We start from the raw sequence: 18,159 nt of genomic DNA on the forward strand, positions 1-18,159 counted from the left end.
TGATTTCTCCTGATTGTCTGGCCACAGAGAGAATAGAAGCACTCATCTTGGTTTCTGTCATCTGGGTCCCTATAGATGGGTATTGTGTTTAGACTGAGCTGAGTGTAATCATCAGATGAGTTCCTTCACAGAGATGTTAGAATTGGAAACTTTTTTGTAAGAAAGGTCTGGTGGAAAATTTTTAGCTAACTTTTCTTTGTGAATAAGTATAAACACCAAGTTTGGGGTAATCATTATGGTTTATTTCCCCAAAACTAAAATAGTAAAGAATTTAAAATAAAAACAGAAGAACCTTCTAATATTATTTAAAGAAAGCTTTCTATACTCTGTTTTAATCCATTAAAATAGATTTGTTCATGGAAAGATAGTACAGAAATACGTCCCTTGGAAAATGAAGTTTATTCTTGTTGTTGTAGATCTTCTACGACTGGTTCACGTAGCTGGAAAAGACACTACAAACCTCTTCACTGCCACGGGTTGTATAAAAGCAGACGCTGACATCTCAAGTGTGGCTGATGGGTTTAAGTCCCATCTCATTCGTTTGATTGGAAATCTGTGTTACAAGAATAGAGAAAACCAAGACAAGGTAAGGTTGTTTCTTAGTACATATTGTACATACATGGCTTCACTTAAAATGTAGTAGTTAGAATGCAGAATACTCTCCTTTTTGGGGGTGAAAGTTTGAGGTGCTTAGAAATTAGCTTCTGAATTATATGCACACACACATTTTGTTCCCACAGATAAACATAAAATGTTACATTTGTTTGTATTTTTATAATGTTGCCTTGTCTTTTACCACTTGTCCTGCATTTGACTAGTCTCCTTTTAAATTGTCAACGTTTGTCCTAAGCCTCTGCGTTTCTACACATTCTAATATCACAGAGAGAGCACCCAGGAAAAAAAAAAAATTCAAAGATCCTGGAAAAATATCTAGCAGATAGTAGAATTTAAAAAGCAGCAGTTACTATTGATTGTTATCATAAGGGAAAAAAAAAAACACAGAAAAATCTTAATTTACGTACATATTTTATGCTTATAGAGGATAGCATCCTAAGCATTTTCTTTTTTTTTTTTTGAATGAGTATGTTTTATTGCACATGTTTTCACCAAATTTTTTTTTAATAGAAGTTTATTTCATTTATTTATTTTTATTGAACTTCAGAGGAAGGTTTAGAGAACAAACTAGTTTCTCATCAGACGGTACACACATTGTTCCATGACATTGGTTAATAACCCCACGACGTGTCAGCACTCTCCCTTCTCAACCCTGAGTTCCCTATTACCAGCTGCCCTGTTCCCTCCTACCTTCCAGTCCCTGTGCCAGGGCTGGTGTGCCCCCTTAGTCTTGTTTTGTTACATGGGCCTGTTCAATCTTTGGCTGAAGGGTGAACCTCAAGAACGGCCTCAGTACTGAGCTGAAAGGGTGTCTGGTGTCCGTATTCTAGTCTCTGTCAAGCCAGCAAGTCTGGTCTTTCTTTTTGAGTTAGAATTTTGTTCTGCATTTTTCTCCAGCTCTGTCCGGGACCCTGTATTGTGATCCCTGTCACAACAGTCAGTGATGGTAGCCGGGGCACCATCTAGTTGTGCTGGACTCAGGCTGGTGGAGGCTGTGGTAGATGTGGTCCATTAGCCTAAGCCTTTTTTTCTAGCTGTTTTGAAATTTATGTATTTCCATTTATGGATTAATTCTTGGGAAACTCAGCAGGCTGCCATTAGAAACCTATTTTGTGCTAAATACCTAAGGAGGTAATTGCATTGATAATACGTGTGGCGATAACAATAAATGGCAAGAGAATTGGACCACTTGCTTCACACTGAACTGGCCTACCTTGTATCTTCTTGGAGTTTGTTATCTTGGGCAGCGTTTGTTTTGCTTCATCAAATAATATGTTTGTGGCAGATTATGTTTTTCAAAGATAGTCACAAAAGTATCTGCCATTCCACATGTTCTTCTGCAGTGTGATCTTGCTGCTCTCCCATCAAGGGTTTGTTTCTCCATTTCCTTGAATCCAGGTCTTGTGACTGCTTTGAGCAATAAAATAGGGTGGGATGACCCTGAGCCTTTCCTGGCATATTCCTTAACTGGTCTGACAGATTCCATTCCTGGCCTCTTAGAAGCCAGTCACCGTGTAAGAAATGCGGATACCTCGAGATCACTATGCTGTGAGTTGCGGATACTACATGGAGAAGCCCTGGAGGACGAGATGCAGTGAGGAGAGACTAGTCAAGGAATACCGAGGCATCAGACATCTGAGTAAGAAACCATCTTGGAAGTGGATTCGCCATCCTCAGTTGTCCTACCTGACACCACATGTTTCAGGGACACCCTGCCCTGCCAAGCCTTTTCTGAATTCATAACCCATAACGTTGAGAAAAAAAGTAAAAAACGGGAAAAAATAAGTTGGGTGGGTTTAGCTTCCGTTAATGTTCCATTAAACTACTGTTGCACTGATCTTCCTGTGAACAACAACTGCAAACTCTGTACAAGAAACAGCGATGCGAGGACACCAGTAGGCAGTTGCTGGAGTTGAATTAACACTTGGAAGAAGGGCATGGCATAGTGTGTGCTGTGGAGGACAGTTAACACCCTCAGAGAAAATCTGCAGTCTTTCTAGTTTGAAGAATCAATGGACAGGGTTCAGGGCAGCTGCAGTCATTGGAAAGCAAGGGGAGAATCCTGGACAGGACAGAGCTAGCCCCAAACTCTTTGTATCAACTACCTACGTCTTTGGCGAATGCCTGAGTCACACCTGTGGGGCAGCCTCCAGGCAGCTAAGCTGAGGATAAAATGATTGAACTGAGATTTGAGCTGCTATCCTAGAGTTGGTAGTTTAAGCCTAACCAAGATAATTGCCTATTAAAGCAAAAAAATGGGCACTTTGTAGGGGAATATAACAGAATCCAGTGTCCAGGATACAATCCAAAATTACTTGACATACAGTAAAATGTGACTCAATCATGAGAAAAGAAAACCAATAGAGGCTGACTGAGGTGAACAGATGTTGGATTTAGCTGACAAGTTTAAAGCAGCTGATACAACCGTGCCCTGGAATGTAAAGGAAAATGTGTTTGTGATGAGTGAAAAGACAGGAAAACCCAGCAGGGAGACAGAAGCTGAAAAAGCATCAGCCGGAAATTCTAAAGCTGAAAAATACAGCTCCTGGAATTAAAAAAAAAATGCACTGAATGGGCTTAACAACTCAATAGCGGTGACAGAGGAAGAGTCAGTGTACTTGAAGATAGAGCAATAGAAGCCGTCCAGACGGTGGGAAAAGAAGGTTGAAAACGGTCATTTTAAGACACTAAATTTTGGTGTAATTTGTCACACAGCAGTGAATAACGAATGATTCTCAGAGACATGGTCCAGAGCCCTGTGCCAGACAGCCTGTTCTTCTGTTGTACCTGTGCACCCTTTTGGCACTTCCCTTCATTTTCAACAGATACTAATGTAAGGCTGTTAAACCCCGTTGGAAAAGTACTGGACTGATTCTTGAAAGAGAAGGCTGATAGAGAATGAAACACTTTACCTTTTGAGTGACTCAGTGATCAAGTCTGCCTTTCTTGAGGAGCACAAAGGAGGTGGTTTTTCTTGTGTTTAACTATTCTTTTGTTGCTAATTTGAATTGGCCTCTTATAGGAACAAAGTGTGGTAACCCCTAAAAGGCTTATGAAGTAACTCACCGAAGTCAGGATCAGGTTGCACCATAAGTAAATATGGAGTGTGCCCAAGTGCTGCCGTGTAGAGGTCACGGGGGCTCACAGGAAGTCGGCAGTGTGTCCCTTCATGTGTGCAGTCGCTAATGGCCCTGCTGATTTCTGAGCAAACACTCCAGAGGGTATGGAGGGGTTCTTTCTGGAGTATGAGACTGCGTCTGTTTCTTCCAGCTTCTCACCTGTGCCAAAAAAGGCCTGAACCTGAGAGCATTACCTCTGGGCTTTTTTTTTCTCCTTCCAGAGAATCTGACACATCATCAGAGGCTCACTATGGATGTGCTGGAAGCCTCTTTACTCTTGTAGTCGATCGGATTCCAGCTGAGAGTTAACAGATCCTGGCCTTGCTCATTGTCACCTCCTGGGATGGTGTTCACTAGCATTCACATGACTTTAGATACACTTGTGGGGAAGTGGAAGGTTTTGTAGCATATCTCTGTCATTGGGCCATTAACTCTCATTGTATTGTCTAAATGGGTTGTCTCACTTCTACCCAGAATGGGCCTTAAAGGAAAGTTGGCTTTGTCTCAGCTCTAAGACTTAAAGATGATTTAGGGTGGATTTTGTATCATCTAGTCTAATTTGTATCATCTAGTCTCATCCTTCACCCAGAAAAAAAAGAGGACTGATTATTTGTTTAGTATCTGCTGCGTACCAGCTTTGTGCTCAGTGAATTCATGTATTATCAAACTTAATCTTTGCATCAACCTTGCAAAGCAGGTTCTGTTAACGATGTTTTAGAGAGAGGCCCTGCAGGTAGTGCGGCGCAGAGCCCAGAGGAGAATTTGAGTCTTCCTACTGAACTTGCAAGCCGTGCACTCTCCCAGGTCCCACAGTGCTTCTTGTTTGTGAGCTTTCCAAAGGCTGGGGGAGAAGGTGTGACATACGCTTTCTGAAGGACTGTAGACTGAGCATTCTGGAGGCTGGTGAGTCTGGATCTCCTGGGCTTGCCAGGCCTTGGAGACCTCCTCTTGGTTCAAGTCTGCAGCTCTGGTGGTCCTTTCAGCTCATGAAACCCGTTCTTGGCCTTGAGGGGCCTTTGATGAGTCATACAGGTAAAGTATCACCTGTGAGTCTTTCCATCTAGGGACCAACCTTGCTGCTTTGAACTAGGATCCCAAAACTGCTAATGACATAGGTTTTCCTAGAGTCTTTGCACAGTCCCTGATTATTCCTCCGAGGTTTGTTCAGAAGCCTTTAAAAGCCTCCTAGGTCTCTGCGAGTGTGTGTGCCTTCCTGCATTGCAGTAACCGTGTGGTGACCACGTGCTGGGTGATGGCGGTACATTGGTCTGCGTGGCCCTCCACATATTACAGGGGTTTTTCACCGGTGTCAGATCATTGGTGCCTCATGACACCTCAGTGAAAAGGGCTAAAAAGATACTGTCCTTGTCGTTTTCTAAATGGAGAAGCCGAGGCTCAGAGAGACTAAGTGTAATTTAATTCAGTTACCATTTATCAGATGAAAACTGTCTCGGGCTCCGGAGAAGATGGAGTGACTTCTGTGGGGCAGGAAAGACCTGTGCAAAGCCGCCAGATGAGAGTCAATGTGGGCGGCTGATCCGAGTGGGGCCGGTGAGGGCTGCAGGCCTCGGAGCAGGGACAGGAGCTGCCTGCCAGCAGTGCCGTATTAAGGAACCTGACAGTCTTCCTTTTCACTTTGCATTTGGGCAGTATTAAAGAGTACCAAGGAGTCTGGCCTTATATTGAAATTCTGCTGAGAACTCTGTCTTACCCAGTCTCTCCATAAGTCTGCCTGAACTGCAGAACTTAGACTCGGAGTCCCTACACGGGAGGACCCGCAGTGGTTCTGGAATTGCCGGGGGTCACTGTGCTTGCCTTTGCAGAGTCGGGTAGGGAGGCTTCTGAGTGCTTCCTGACTTCCAACCTGACCTTGTTTTTTGTGCTCTGCTTTCATTTTTTTTTTCACGGTATGTCCTTGCCACTTCTGTAGTGACTGGCCTCCGTCTGAACCTTTGTGGACTTGAGGTGGAGATTCTGTTTTGGTTTCTGCTGTGAGAAGCACACGGTATTAATGCTGTGAACGTGAGGAAGGCATTCTGTGGATTCTGCTTTGTTAAAAAAGGAACGTGTGCTTTACTTTTTCTCTCCCCCATTCTCCCTTTCTTCACTCTTGTCATCGGCTCTTTAAGGGAATGCTTTATTAGAAAAAAAAATGAGACTTTTTTCCTTAATTCCATAAAACTAAATGCTTTTTTACGAAATGGACTGGCAGGTGATCAAGTTTATCTACCTTCTTTTTTCCCCAAAAGAAATCGTATTGGATAAGATGGACCCTATACCATTTTCGTCGTTGAATTCATTTCTGCCAAAAGTTTCGTAGAAAACGCGGCTCAGTTTCTTCTCCTCCTCCTCCTCCGTGATGTCAGAGATTTCTAGGATTTACGTATATGTTCCATCCATGTGTTCAAACATATGAACATACACAGCTTTCATTACAGGCATAGCTTCATTTTCAGTAAAGTCAGCCTTCACTGTGTGGAAAAGCTCGGCCTGGAAAGACAATGAAGTTTATGTGGTTCCTCCAGTTCGGAACGATCTCTTATGAAGGTGGGCTTTCTTTATTTACATAATTCTTAATTAAAAAAAAAAACTCTTTGTAATAAATTTTTCATTACATTTGTTTTGCTCATTGTGTTGTCCCCAACATTTAAATTGTACCTGGCACACAGTAGTAGCCATTCATTAAATGCTTCTTGAATGACACTTGATTTTACAAATAGTTGATTGAGTCTCTGCTAGATAGCGTGCCCAGTTTTTGGTTCTGGAGATACAAAGCAAATACGACACGCTGTTCCTCTTCGAGGTGTCTGTGTTCTAATGTAAAGTTTCCTTTGCGTGCTGTGTTATTTATATTTGTAGACTACGTTACTCAGAGAAATGTAGTACAAATAACTTTCAAATGAAACTAACGTTTCACAGAATTCTGGGTTCTGTAATTATTTTTGGAAGCCGTTAATCTTAGATACGTTGAATATATTTTAATATTTCCCTTTGCTGTATTTTTATTTGACAGCCTCATCTGTCTGTATTTCAGATTGCAGGTGTGTTTCATAGTGTAAAATTTGAAGTAATTGAACAATTTATTTTTTTTAATTCCGGGTTTGGACTTCGTAGTTCTAAATATACTTCTTCATTAATCTTAAATAAAATTTTAGACTAAATGTACAATTTTTAAACCTTCATAATAAGACGACTAGTGTTTTTTTGGGGGGTTACCTTTCAGCGTTCACATCTAGACATGAAGGGCTATGGGCAGGCAAGCTAAAGTTACACAAGTAAACCTCGTTTATGATTTCCTCCTTTCTGAAATGTTTTCAAGCAGTGTATCTGCCCGTCAAATCACGCAAGTTAAAATGGATCGCTGTTGTCGTGGTTATTTTAGTTGTTTCCCTTAATGAGGGCCACTGCTTGCTCTATGCATCAGTACTGGCTGCCTCGTTCAGTTACCCAGATCCTGGACTGAGTGGTGGGTTTTCAGAGAAGTGCTTGACCAGAGAGTGTTCACGCTCCTACTTCAGTTGTCATCAGATAAGCAGGGGCCTGGCGCCTTGTGCTCTCACCTCATGCAGGGCCAGCTTCTACAGCTTAGCCTGCGCTAGCAGCACGTGGTCCTCCCAGCCTTCATTCTTTCCCCAAGTGGACGCTGACTTCTGCAGTATCTTGCCTTTAGAACCCAGATCACACAGATGGCTTCTCCATCGAAGCCTAGGCCATGCAGGAATGTTTCCTGTTCTGTACATGCTGGATCCTGTCTACACTGTGTTCCCCTATCTGCTCTCTACCTTGGAGCCCTGGTGCCGCAGTGTAAGAGCTTGCCTGCCAACCAAAGGGTCTGCAGTTTGAATCTACCAGCTGCTCGTTAGAAATCCTATGGGGCAGTTCTACCCTGTCCTATAGGGTTGATACATGTTGGCATCAACTTGACAACAGTGAGCTTGTTTTTGGTTTTTAGTACACTCTGTCCTGTCTCCCCTTCTCTGTTATCTCGTGCACATTTCAGTCAGTATATGTGTGCTGTTGTGCTGTTTTCCCTTAAGACTCTGATGTGGTGTACACTCATGAACTGATCCCCGGGAACTGTGACCCAGGCAGAATTTGGCCTGGATGTCCCTCAGTTTTCCTTTGTTCTCATTACACTAGCAGGCCCACTTCCTTCCCACCCACCCCCTCCACCACTTCTTCCTTTCTTTTCCCTTGATGTTTGGTCCTTCATGAAATGTGTCTTCCCATCTAGTTCACATGAAGCTCTCAGGAATTCCTGGATGATGGCTTACTTGGCCCTCTCTCTCAGATAATGTGTTTTTTTTTTTTCATTTTTATTAGAAGTGTCTGTTATAAAACTGATAGGGGAATTCCAGGCAGGCTGTTAAATGGTGGAGAGGTAAGTTCTGCCACCGACTCCTGCCTTTGCTCGGCCGGTAACATTCGCATCCGTCAATATGTGTGATGCTGGTGGAGGCACTTGTCGACAGGAGAGAGCTTGGAATAGTATAGAGAAAGCAGACAGGACTTGGGAGTTAGAGAAACCCAGATTTGCCTCTTAGTTTTACCGTCTCTGACCTGTGTAAACGTTGACAACTTGCTTAGCCTTCCTGAATCTCAGCTTCACCGGGTGTAAAATGGAGATAGTAATGCCTACCTTATGGGCTTGGGAGATTGTGTGATAATGTACATAAATGTCTACTGAGTTGCCTAGTATCTTACCACCTCCCTTTCCCTTTCCCCTCCCCACCAGTCTCTGTAAATGAGGAGCTCTAAGTTCATTTCAGTATCTCCCTCTTATAAATGTATAGACAGTATCTTAAAAAGTATTTGCAAAGTTCAGAGTATTCCCCGTGTTCTGAATTCCGTGAACATCAGTTACCTAGTTGGTGGGACTTCTGGAGAAAGTAGACTGAATGCAAGTATGAGACCGTTCTCTTAGGACCAGAATCATTTCTTTCTTGTCAATCTGACCACTCACGCTTTCTGAGTTTCTCTTTTGTTATTATCTAGTAAAGTGCTAGAGCGTTTTCTGTGTGGATACCAAAATCTGCCCTAGCTCAGTTCTGAGAATGTCTTCAGGAACTTTTAAATTACAGGCCTGTGGCGTGTCTCAGGTAGGCCAGGCATTTTCCTCAGTCAGAAACAAGCTGCACAGAATCCCAGCTTATTGATGGGAAGATCGTATAGGCAAGACCTGGCTTGCCTAGAATTCCACTGCTCTGTAATGTGATTCCCGGTTCAAGAAATACGTCAAAATTCATAAATCAAGCTGTCATCATTAGTTTCCTGAACTTACAGTTCCTGTTGCAGTGAGTGAAATTAAAATTCCTGTCCGGGGACACATATCAGGATTCAGTTTGTTGCAGCTGTTTGACCCTAAAAATCCCTTTTCTGTGTCTTGTTATAGATTACCTGGTTTGTTATTATTTGCAGAAGGGGCATAACATTATTTGGAAGGAAAATTTATACTGATTACATTAAAAAAAAAAAAAAAAAAACCATTGCCATCGCGTCAATTCCAACTCATAGCGACCCTGTAGGACAGAGTGGAACTGCCCCATAAAGTTTCCAAGGAGCCTCTGGTGGATTCGAACTGCTAACCTTTTGGTGTAGTGGTTAAGTGCTACGGGTGCTAACCAAGGGGTCTGCAGTTCGAATCCACCAGGCGCTTATTGGAAACTCTATGGGGCAGTTCAACTCTGTCCTATAGCGTCGCTATGAGTCGGAATCAACTCGAAGGCACTGGGTTCGGTTTGGTCTTTGGTAAATACAATGTAGTAATTACCATAGTTGCTCTTGGCTACTGAACCGGCTCCAGGCCCTGTGCTGTTTTCCAGTGACTGTCAGCTCCTGGAAAGCTGAGCACCCGTTTCTGGTGTGAGACCTGTGACGACACCTGGCACTAGGGTACTTAAGGTAGTGAATGGTGGATGACTGTCCCGAGTTCCTGAAGGACCAGAGCTTTTAAGAGTTGAGTTTCTTGCTTGGAGGGACGGTGGCTGAGTTGTGACTGCCAAGCCAAACTCCACTGCGTCGACATTCACCTGAAAGAGACTTGCCCTTTGAAGTATTTGACCAAATTAGTGGGAATCCTTAGGGTGGGCACCTTACTGTAAACAATGCATGGGGGACTGAATTTAGCACTAGTTCTTAATGATGGTCAAATTCCTCAATTCTTGCTGAACTGTTTTCATCATGGCCTGGTTTCCTGCTGTGACTGTATGATTTCTGTGGGGATTAGCGTAGAGAACGACAGTTCAGGGACGCTCGTATTTCTGAGCTATAGAATGTATCCCATGTTCTAGATAAAGCAGGTAAGACACCGGGGAAGTAATTGGTTCACAGTGACTCAGCACTTGGTAATGTGCCTGTTTTCTTAACAGCCACTTTAGTCCTCCTTACTGTGCCAGTGTGATCATTTCTAGAAAACAGTGATTTTAAAAGAATTTGTGTCTAACAACAAAACCAACTATTTCACAGTACCCATACAAGAAATATGTGGGACTCAGATGGGAGGAAAACCAGATACGTAAACGGAGAGAGGCACCTTGTTCCTGGATGGAAGTAGAGAATATTGTAAAGATATTAGTTGTTTTTAAACTTATTTATTTGTTTATTGCTAGACCAATTAAAATCCCACTGACTTAGCAAACCATAACAGAATTTTGACAAAGAAAACACAGATAATTGGGACATTGTCTTAACAATATTAAAATATATCTTAAAGCCGAAAGACCCAAAACAATGTACAGAAGTGAGTAGGTTAGTGGAAGAAAGTATGTAATTTCAAAATAGTCCCCATAGAATTTATAAGAAGTTAACACGTGATACGGCTGGCCCCACAACCCGGAGAGAAAAGGAATGCTTGTTTTGACAATGAAGCAGGGATAATTGGTTAACAGTTTGGAAAAATGAACTTCACCTAGAACAAGCACCAACATAAACCTGGGATTGATTACAGAGTAAAATGTTAGAGATGGAACAGTGAAAAATTAGAATAAGACATAATTGCTTCTTAGAATAAGCAAGGATTTTTGTTGTTGTGCTTTAAGTGAAAGTTTACAAGTCAGTCTCTCATACAAAAATTCATGTACACCTTGCTATGTACTCCTAGTTGCTCTCCCCCTAATGAGACAGCACACTCCTCTCCACCCTGTGTTCCCCGTGTCCTTTCAGCCAGCTCCTGTCCCCCTCTGCCTTCTCACCTCCCCACCAGACAGGAGCTGCCCACATAGTCTCATGTGTCTACTTGAGCCAAGAAGCTCGCTCCTCACCAGTGTCATTTTCTGTCTTAGAGTCCAGTCCAATCCCTGTCTGAAGAGTTGGCTTTGGGAATGGCTCCAGTCTTGGACTAACAGAAGGTCTGGGAACCATGACCTCCGGGGTCCTTCTAGTCTCAGTCAGACCATTAAGCGTGGTCTTTTTACGAGAACTTGAGGTCTGTATCCCACTGCTCTCCTGCTCCTTCAGGGATTCTCTGTAGTGTTCCCTGTCAGGGCAGTCTTAGGTTGTAGCCGGGCACCATCTAGTTCTTCTGGTCTCAGGCTGATGTAGTTTCTGGTTTATGTGGCCCTTTCTGTCCCTTGGGCTCATAATTAATTACCTTGTGTCTTTGGTGTTCTTCATTTTCCTTTGCTCCACGTAGGTTGAGGCCAGTTGATGCATCTTAGATGGCCGCTTGCTAGCGTTTAAGACCCCAGACGCCTCTCACCAACATGGGATGCAGAATGTTTTCTTAGTAGATTTTATTATGCCAGTTGACCTAGATGCCTCCTGAAACCATGGTTCCCCAGACCCCTGCCCCTAAGCAAGGATATTTTATGGATTAGAATTAATGAAAGGTATTATAGATTTGAAGGGAGCCCTGATGATGTAGTGGTTAAGAGCTCAGCTGCTAACTGAAGGATTTACAGTTCTAACCCACCCAGCAGCTACACGGGAGAAAGACCTGTCGATCTGCTCCCATAAATATTTCAGCGTAGGAAACCCTATGGGGCAGTTCTCCTCTGTCACATGGGGTCAGTGTGTGTCAGAATCTACTTCACAGCACCCAGCAACAACAACATCAATTTGACTACAAATAAATGAAAAACTCTGAAGTCAGCCCACCTAGGATTAAACCTGGGTGACCTTGGACAAGTTATTTAGCCTCTCTGTGACTCAGTTTACCGAGCTGATGGCAGAGAGTGGTTGTGAGGAGTATCTGATTATGCACGTGAGAACTATAATAAGCTTTCTTCGAGGCTTGGCTGTTTGTGAATATGCCTACTTCGCTATTATTGATGATGTTGAGAACAATCTGCTTTTCCATCAGTAGGAAATCTTTAAATAAATTATGGCGATATGATACACATCCAGTAAAAGTCTCCTTTTCAGAGAGCATTTGCTGTGTTGGTACAACGCCAGAATGTCCTGGTACCTGGGAATTCACAGCAGGAAAGAATGCTGCATATCTACTAAGCCTCGCTTTTGTGTGTTTTGTTTATGACACGTGTATCTGTGGTACATAAACACACCAAAACAAACAAACAAACCCACTACCGTTGAGTCAATTCCAACTCATAGCGACCCTATAGGACAGAGTAGAACTGCCCCATAGAGTTTCCAGGGAACGCCTGGCGGATTCGAACTGTCTACCTCCTGGTTTGCAGCCGTAGCACTTAACTACGACGCCACCAGGGTATCCCATAAACACACACGTGAGGGCAAAATGACCCAAGAGAAGTAGACTACAGCATTAATGGTAATCATCTCTGGCTGGTAGGATTAACAACTGGGTTCCTTTTTTTCTGTATGCTTTTTGTATTCTTTACAGTGAGCATGCATTACTTTGATAATGATAGTAATACGGTCCTATTAAGAAGGAAAGAATTCCTTTTTTTTTTTTTCCCCTCTGTGATGAGAGGATATACTTAATTCATCACTGAAGGGAGTCATTCTTTCTTTGCTCTACTTTCGTATTCTGTACATATTAACCCTTGGCTAAGGTCTGGGAGTTTTAATAATCGCACTTTCACTACACTTCTAATTGAAAGATAAAACGTTAGCGTAGGACCTGGAGACTTTTGCTAATTGGAATAATTAATAGCTGGGGGTAAGGTGTGTGTGTGTGTGTACACACCCATGTCTGTGAGGAAGATGTATTGAACATTCTTCCCCGCCCGCAGAAGGATAGGAAATTTTGAATTTATTGTCGGTGAATAATTTGTGCCCCTTTTGATAACCAGCAGTAGAACCATAGCTATGTGAAGTGTCCTGATTTGGGTATGTTAGAATTTGCCGAGTGCAGGAGTGTTTAAGGTTTCTGTAACATATCTCGATTTAATGAAAACCTCAGTGCTTTTGACATTGTGAAATATGTTTCTCCTCAGGCCTCATTTCTTTGGTAAATGAGAAAAATGCTCTTACTTCAAACGTTGGAGAGTCGCTCTCTCCTTTTCTAAAGAAATGAGAGAACTGCCTGTCACACACCTATAATAGTTTTGATCTTTAGGATATTTCGTTTTTTTTTTTTTAGTTCCCGGCAGCAAGTGAAAATTAAGAGGATCAAAGCTACGTTCCTGTGAAAGACTTTTTTCATCAGCACTTACAGACACTATCTGATCCCCTCCCCAAGCCCACCTTTTAAAAGTCCATTGTTTATCTTCTTCTGGTGGGATTTAATTTCATACCCGTCATTCTCATGGTACAAGAGTGATATTTAGTCTCAGGCTGTAAATTTTCGTTCACACTTAAAATGTGCTGCTGTGTTGCAGTTAGAGTGAAGTCAGTAATATTTTTTACTCCAAATATGAATGACGTGCTATTTTGAATTAACGGCAAGAGCTTTTAGTTCAGATCAAGTGTGTGTTTGCCAAGTGTCGTAGACACCGGGAACTCTGAGATGGAAGTGACCCAGAACTCACAGTCGGAAGGGAGGAGACAGGTCATTTCATTACAGCGTGCTACGTGGTGTGTGCGGACTAAGACAGGGCAGCAGAGGTGCTCGCTCTAAGTGCTTCGGGTGAATGGTTCAGCCTGGAGAACCAGGAAAAGCTTCCTGGAACTAGGCCCTAAGGATGAGTAAGAAAGACAAGGCCGGTGGAGAAGGAGTGGGCGGCCTGCTGTGTGTGAGGCCTCTGTGTGTGAGGTTTAAGGGCCTGTGAGGTCGGGCTGGAGGGAGAGGAGGCCGGAGAGGAGGGTGGAGAGAGGAGGGTGGAGGGCGGTGGCCATGCCCGGGAGCAGGGAGGTGGAGCTCAGCAGGGGAGTGTAGGCTTGGAACTGCTTCAGCTTACTAGCCTCACTGATAAGATCTTTCAGTTCTGGAAATTGTCTGGGGTGCTTTTTCAGACCCACCTCTCTTTCATTGTGCCATCTGTACGTATCTTATGTCTTTAGTCATTTTTGGACATACTTAATTTTATCTCTCAGATTGCTTATTGTTTCTAGTTCTTGGGGTGCACGTTTTCCCACTGTGTGTGTTCTCTCTCATCCTCCCCACCCCTCACTCTCCGTGCGTCTTTCTCCCAGTGATTTGTAGTTTGTTTAACATGAGCTCATCTTTGGTGGACAGCGGTCATTTTTTTTCTGTGAAGTCCCATGAGTGGTCCCTGGGCTGTGGACTTGTTCCTACACGTGGTTTGCTTTTACTTCCATCTCTTTGGGCTCTAGAGGGTCCACCTACCTCTGGCCAGTTTTTATGTTAATTCTAGCAGTTTCTTGTCTTAGTATTCTGGTACCACACTGACAGTGTAGCTGTGGACCCAGCACTTACTTGTGGAGCAGTCTTTAGATTTCTTTGTCTCTCCCTGTTCCACTCCCTCCCCCAGATCTCTGGACAGACCACTAGCCTGATTCATCTGTGCTAGTTAGTGGACAGATAAATCATGAAGGGGCGGCCTGCAGTGGGGCCCCCGTCTAGACTGGAGTTTTTCTTCCCATCTCACTGCCTTCTGCAGGCCTGAAGCCTCCTGTCTGCTTTGCACTTTATCTGGTTGGATCCCGGTCACCTCCACTCCTGCATACCACTCTGGCTTTTAATTCCTGGCATCTTGGGATGATGCTAACGCTGCATAGTGGCAGAATGGCACCTGGGTCCCCAGAGCCCCACAGGCCTCAGGCATAGAAGTGAGTCCTGTCAGTCAGGCGGGAGCTACAGGATGGAGTGGGAGCTGCTGGGCCCGGGACTACTCTGTGCGCCGTCCCCTGGATCTAGCGCCTTTGTGCTGTTCCCTTCAGCCTAGTGGTATGGGGGGAATGATTTGGGGAAAAAGCCCAGTTTAAATTCTAGTTTTTTTACTTACTCTAGCTAGCTAGGCCAGCTTGCATACGTTAACTTCTCAGAGTCTCAGTTTCTTCATGTGTAAAATGGAGATGACATCACTGGCCGTTTAATGTTTGTACATACCCACACATACATGGCAACCCTGTAGGACAGAGTAGAACTGCCCCATAGGGTTTCCAAGGCTGTAATCTTTATGGAAGCAGGCTGCCACATTTTTCCCCTGTAGAGTGGCTAGTGGGTTCAAACCGCTGACCTTTGGGTTATCAACCTAGTGCTTAACTACTGTACCACCAGGGTTTGTAGTGCAGATTAAATTATTATTATTGAGGGTAACATTAATCACTGCCCTTTATGAATGCCGGAAACCCTGGGGGTGTAGTGGTTAAGTGCTACGGCTGCTAACCAAAGGGTCAGCAGTTTGAATCCGCCAGGCGCTCCTTGGAAACTCTATGGGGCAGTTCTACTCTGTCCTATAGGGTCGCTATGAGACGGAATCGGCTCGACGGCACTGGGTTCGTTTTGGTTTTTATGAATGCCACCTATGTGTATTTGGGTGATGGGTTTTATAAATATGTTTGATATTATCCCATCTGACCCCAGAGGCCGTGTCCGCTAGGCCCTTCTGCCTCCTGAACTCGGTGAGATACATGAAATGTGCAGGGAAGGCCTGGTACAGTGCCACGCCCTCTGAGTAGGAATCATGGTCACTGGGGGTACTGCTTTCCCTAGGGACTGAGAACAGGTCTTTTGGCCTCCCAGGGACAGGCTCTTGAGCAGGCAGTGCTGAGAGAGGGAGAAGGCTGGGTCCAGGCCAGCTCCTTCTCTGCCTGCGTGCTGCCAGAGCCCTCTGCTTGCCCCCCGTGCGAAGGGCTGGTGTGCTCTTCAAGCTGCATCCTGGTGCTCAGGACTGTTGGTGTCAGGGCACCAGGAAAAGAAGGCAGACTGCAGGTGGTCCTCTGCTGGTCGGCCACGCTAGCTCTCCTGGCAGATACTCTCCAGGGTCCCGTCAACCATCCCGTTCTCGCAGTGCTTGTGAAACCTTCACGGTGCTCCCCATCCGGGTCTGCAGAGGCTGGGTCCCCTTGGTGGCTTGGTTTCTCCACGACCCCTCCATTTCCCCAGTGCTTTTTTTTTTTTTTTTTTTTTGTCATCATGCTAAAAATTCCATTATTAACCTGTCATTTTCTTTAATTCTGATTTATGTTAAAATGCAGGTGGACCGTGGAGGGGACTCATTTTAAGCCCTCATCAGTTGTTTATGTGTTTGCATGAATACGTTTCTAGTGTTTTCCAGAGCGCAGAGTCTGGTAAGATGGTCAGGAGAGGCCAAGATGGAAATGGGGAGCAAGAAGAGAGGCTCTGTCTCCTTGGCCTTTCTCAGTGTCTCTCCTGGTCTCACGTTCTCACTGCCTCCTTGGCCTTTCTCAGTGTCTCTCCTGGTCTCACATTCTCACCGTCTCCTTGGCCTTTCTCAGTGTCTCTCCTGTTTTCACGTTCTCACCACCTCCTTGGTCTCTCTCACTGTCTCTCCTGGTCTCACGTTCTCACCGCCTCCTGATCAAGAAGAGAAAAGATGTGACCAGTCATTCTAGTTACTTGTTACTCATCCTCTTTATGTTACCAATAGTAATAATTTGTCTTGATTTGGAAGTGCCTAGTTTTTCTTTTTGGGGGGTAAGGCATTAATTATTTTGGCCACTTGTTTAGATTGGAAAAATGAAATTTTAAGCCTTTACTCAAGACTCTGAAAAGTTAATTATTTCCACAGTGAGCAGCAGCAATGACAGTAATAAAGGCAGACATTCTGTGGCACTTACTGTGCTTCCGACGCTCTTGCAGGCCCTTTACACAGGTGACTCGTTTGTCCTCACGGCGTTCATAGAGAGAAACTGTTCCGCATCCTGTAGACCTACAGGCGGAGGAAGCATGTGGAGGCTGAGTAACGGCCCAAGGTCGCACACAGCTCGTAAGTGGTGGGGCTGATGTAAAGGTCTACGCGGCCTGGTTCTAGAGCTGTGCACTTCCCCAGGGCCCCTCCTCTCAGGTGCTTGTTCCTTTCTCCAGGGCTGGCCCAGACTCAGCTGGGCCACGTCTGTCATGGTCGGACACTGGGGGACACCCTCAGCCCGAAACATGACCATTCCAGCTTTCCGTTTTATGAACACAGATTCCATTTGTATTTTGCACCTGCACGCAGAATAGCTAGTATCAGCCTTTCAGGAGTAGGAGTAAAAGTAATTTTTTTTTTTTTTGTTTTAAAACAATAAATGTTCATCTGGCAGTTCCTGTGGGCCAGGAATACAAGAGTGGTTAAGCTGGGTGGTTCTGGCTGGGCTCTCTCCTGAGGTTGCAGTCCAGATACTGGCCAGGACTGTAGTTCTCTGCAGGCTTGGATGGAGCTGGAGGGTCTGCTGCTCAGGTGGCACTCATGTGCCCGGTGAAGTAGTACGGGTTGCTGGCAGATCTTTGGCTCCTTGCCACGTGAACCTCAATGTAGGGCTGCTTGAGTGTCCTCACAGTATGGCAGCCGGCTTTCCCCAGCGTGAGTAACCCAAGAGGGAAAGAGCAGAATGGAAGCTGCAGTGTACCTCATGACTGATTCTCACAGGTCACATTCCACCATTTTTGTCACATTCTGTTTGTTAGAAGGGAGCCTATACTCTAGTACAGTATACATTCAAACCAAAGCCAGGTGCTGGCAAGTTGATTCTGACTCATGTTGACTCTGTGTGTGTCAGAGTAGAACTGTGCTCTAGATGGAGTAAAGGTGATTTTTGTAAATTAAGTTTAAAACGTGATTCTCATCGCTTATCCAGGTTATTTTTAAGGAACTAATATTCTGAGCATAGACTTGAATGACTGACATTTTCAAAAAGGAATCTTTGTTAAGGAAAATTTTATCTACTGATATATATGTTCACTTAGGCGGAGAAGATATGTGTTCTTTAATCATTAAAAAAAATAATAAATTACCGCATTTAAAGAAAACCCCTGTGATGAACTTTTTATGGATATTTCTAGTGTTTGTTTGATTAAAGTTTTCTAAGGAAGCTTTTAGGCAGCGTTTTAGACCCCCCTGCTCAGACTTGCAGGAACCCCCTCCCCCCTGCCAGCTGTGTGCGTGCACATGTGTGCGCGCGTGGCTGCGTTGCTGCCGTTGTCATTTTCAGTTTGTAC

The 18,159-nt window shown here is 44.2% G+C and overlaps 1 protein-coding gene across 3 annotated transcripts in view; it reads left to right on the forward strand.

Annotated features, from left to right (window-relative positions):
• Positions 1 to 18,159, forward strand: part of ATXN10 (ataxin 10) — a 214,281-nt gene that overhangs the window by 95,934 nt on the left and 100,188 nt on the right. For all 3 annotated transcript variants that reach the window (XM_049884658.1, XM_049884655.1, XM_049884656.1), the window contains one exon: positions 417 to 586. In XM_049884658.1, coding sequence (XP_049740615.1) covers positions 417 to 586 — 170 coding nt within the window. The remainder of the gene's footprint in view (positions 1 to 416; positions 587 to 18,159) is intronic.

Source organism: Elephas maximus, chromosome 4 (assembly GCF_024166365.1).
Source record: "Elephas maximus indicus isolate mEleMax1 chromosome 4, mEleMax1 primary haplotype, whole genome shotgun sequence".
Taxonomy (NCBI): domain Eukaryota; kingdom Metazoa; phylum Chordata; class Mammalia; order Proboscidea; family Elephantidae; genus Elephas; species Elephas maximus.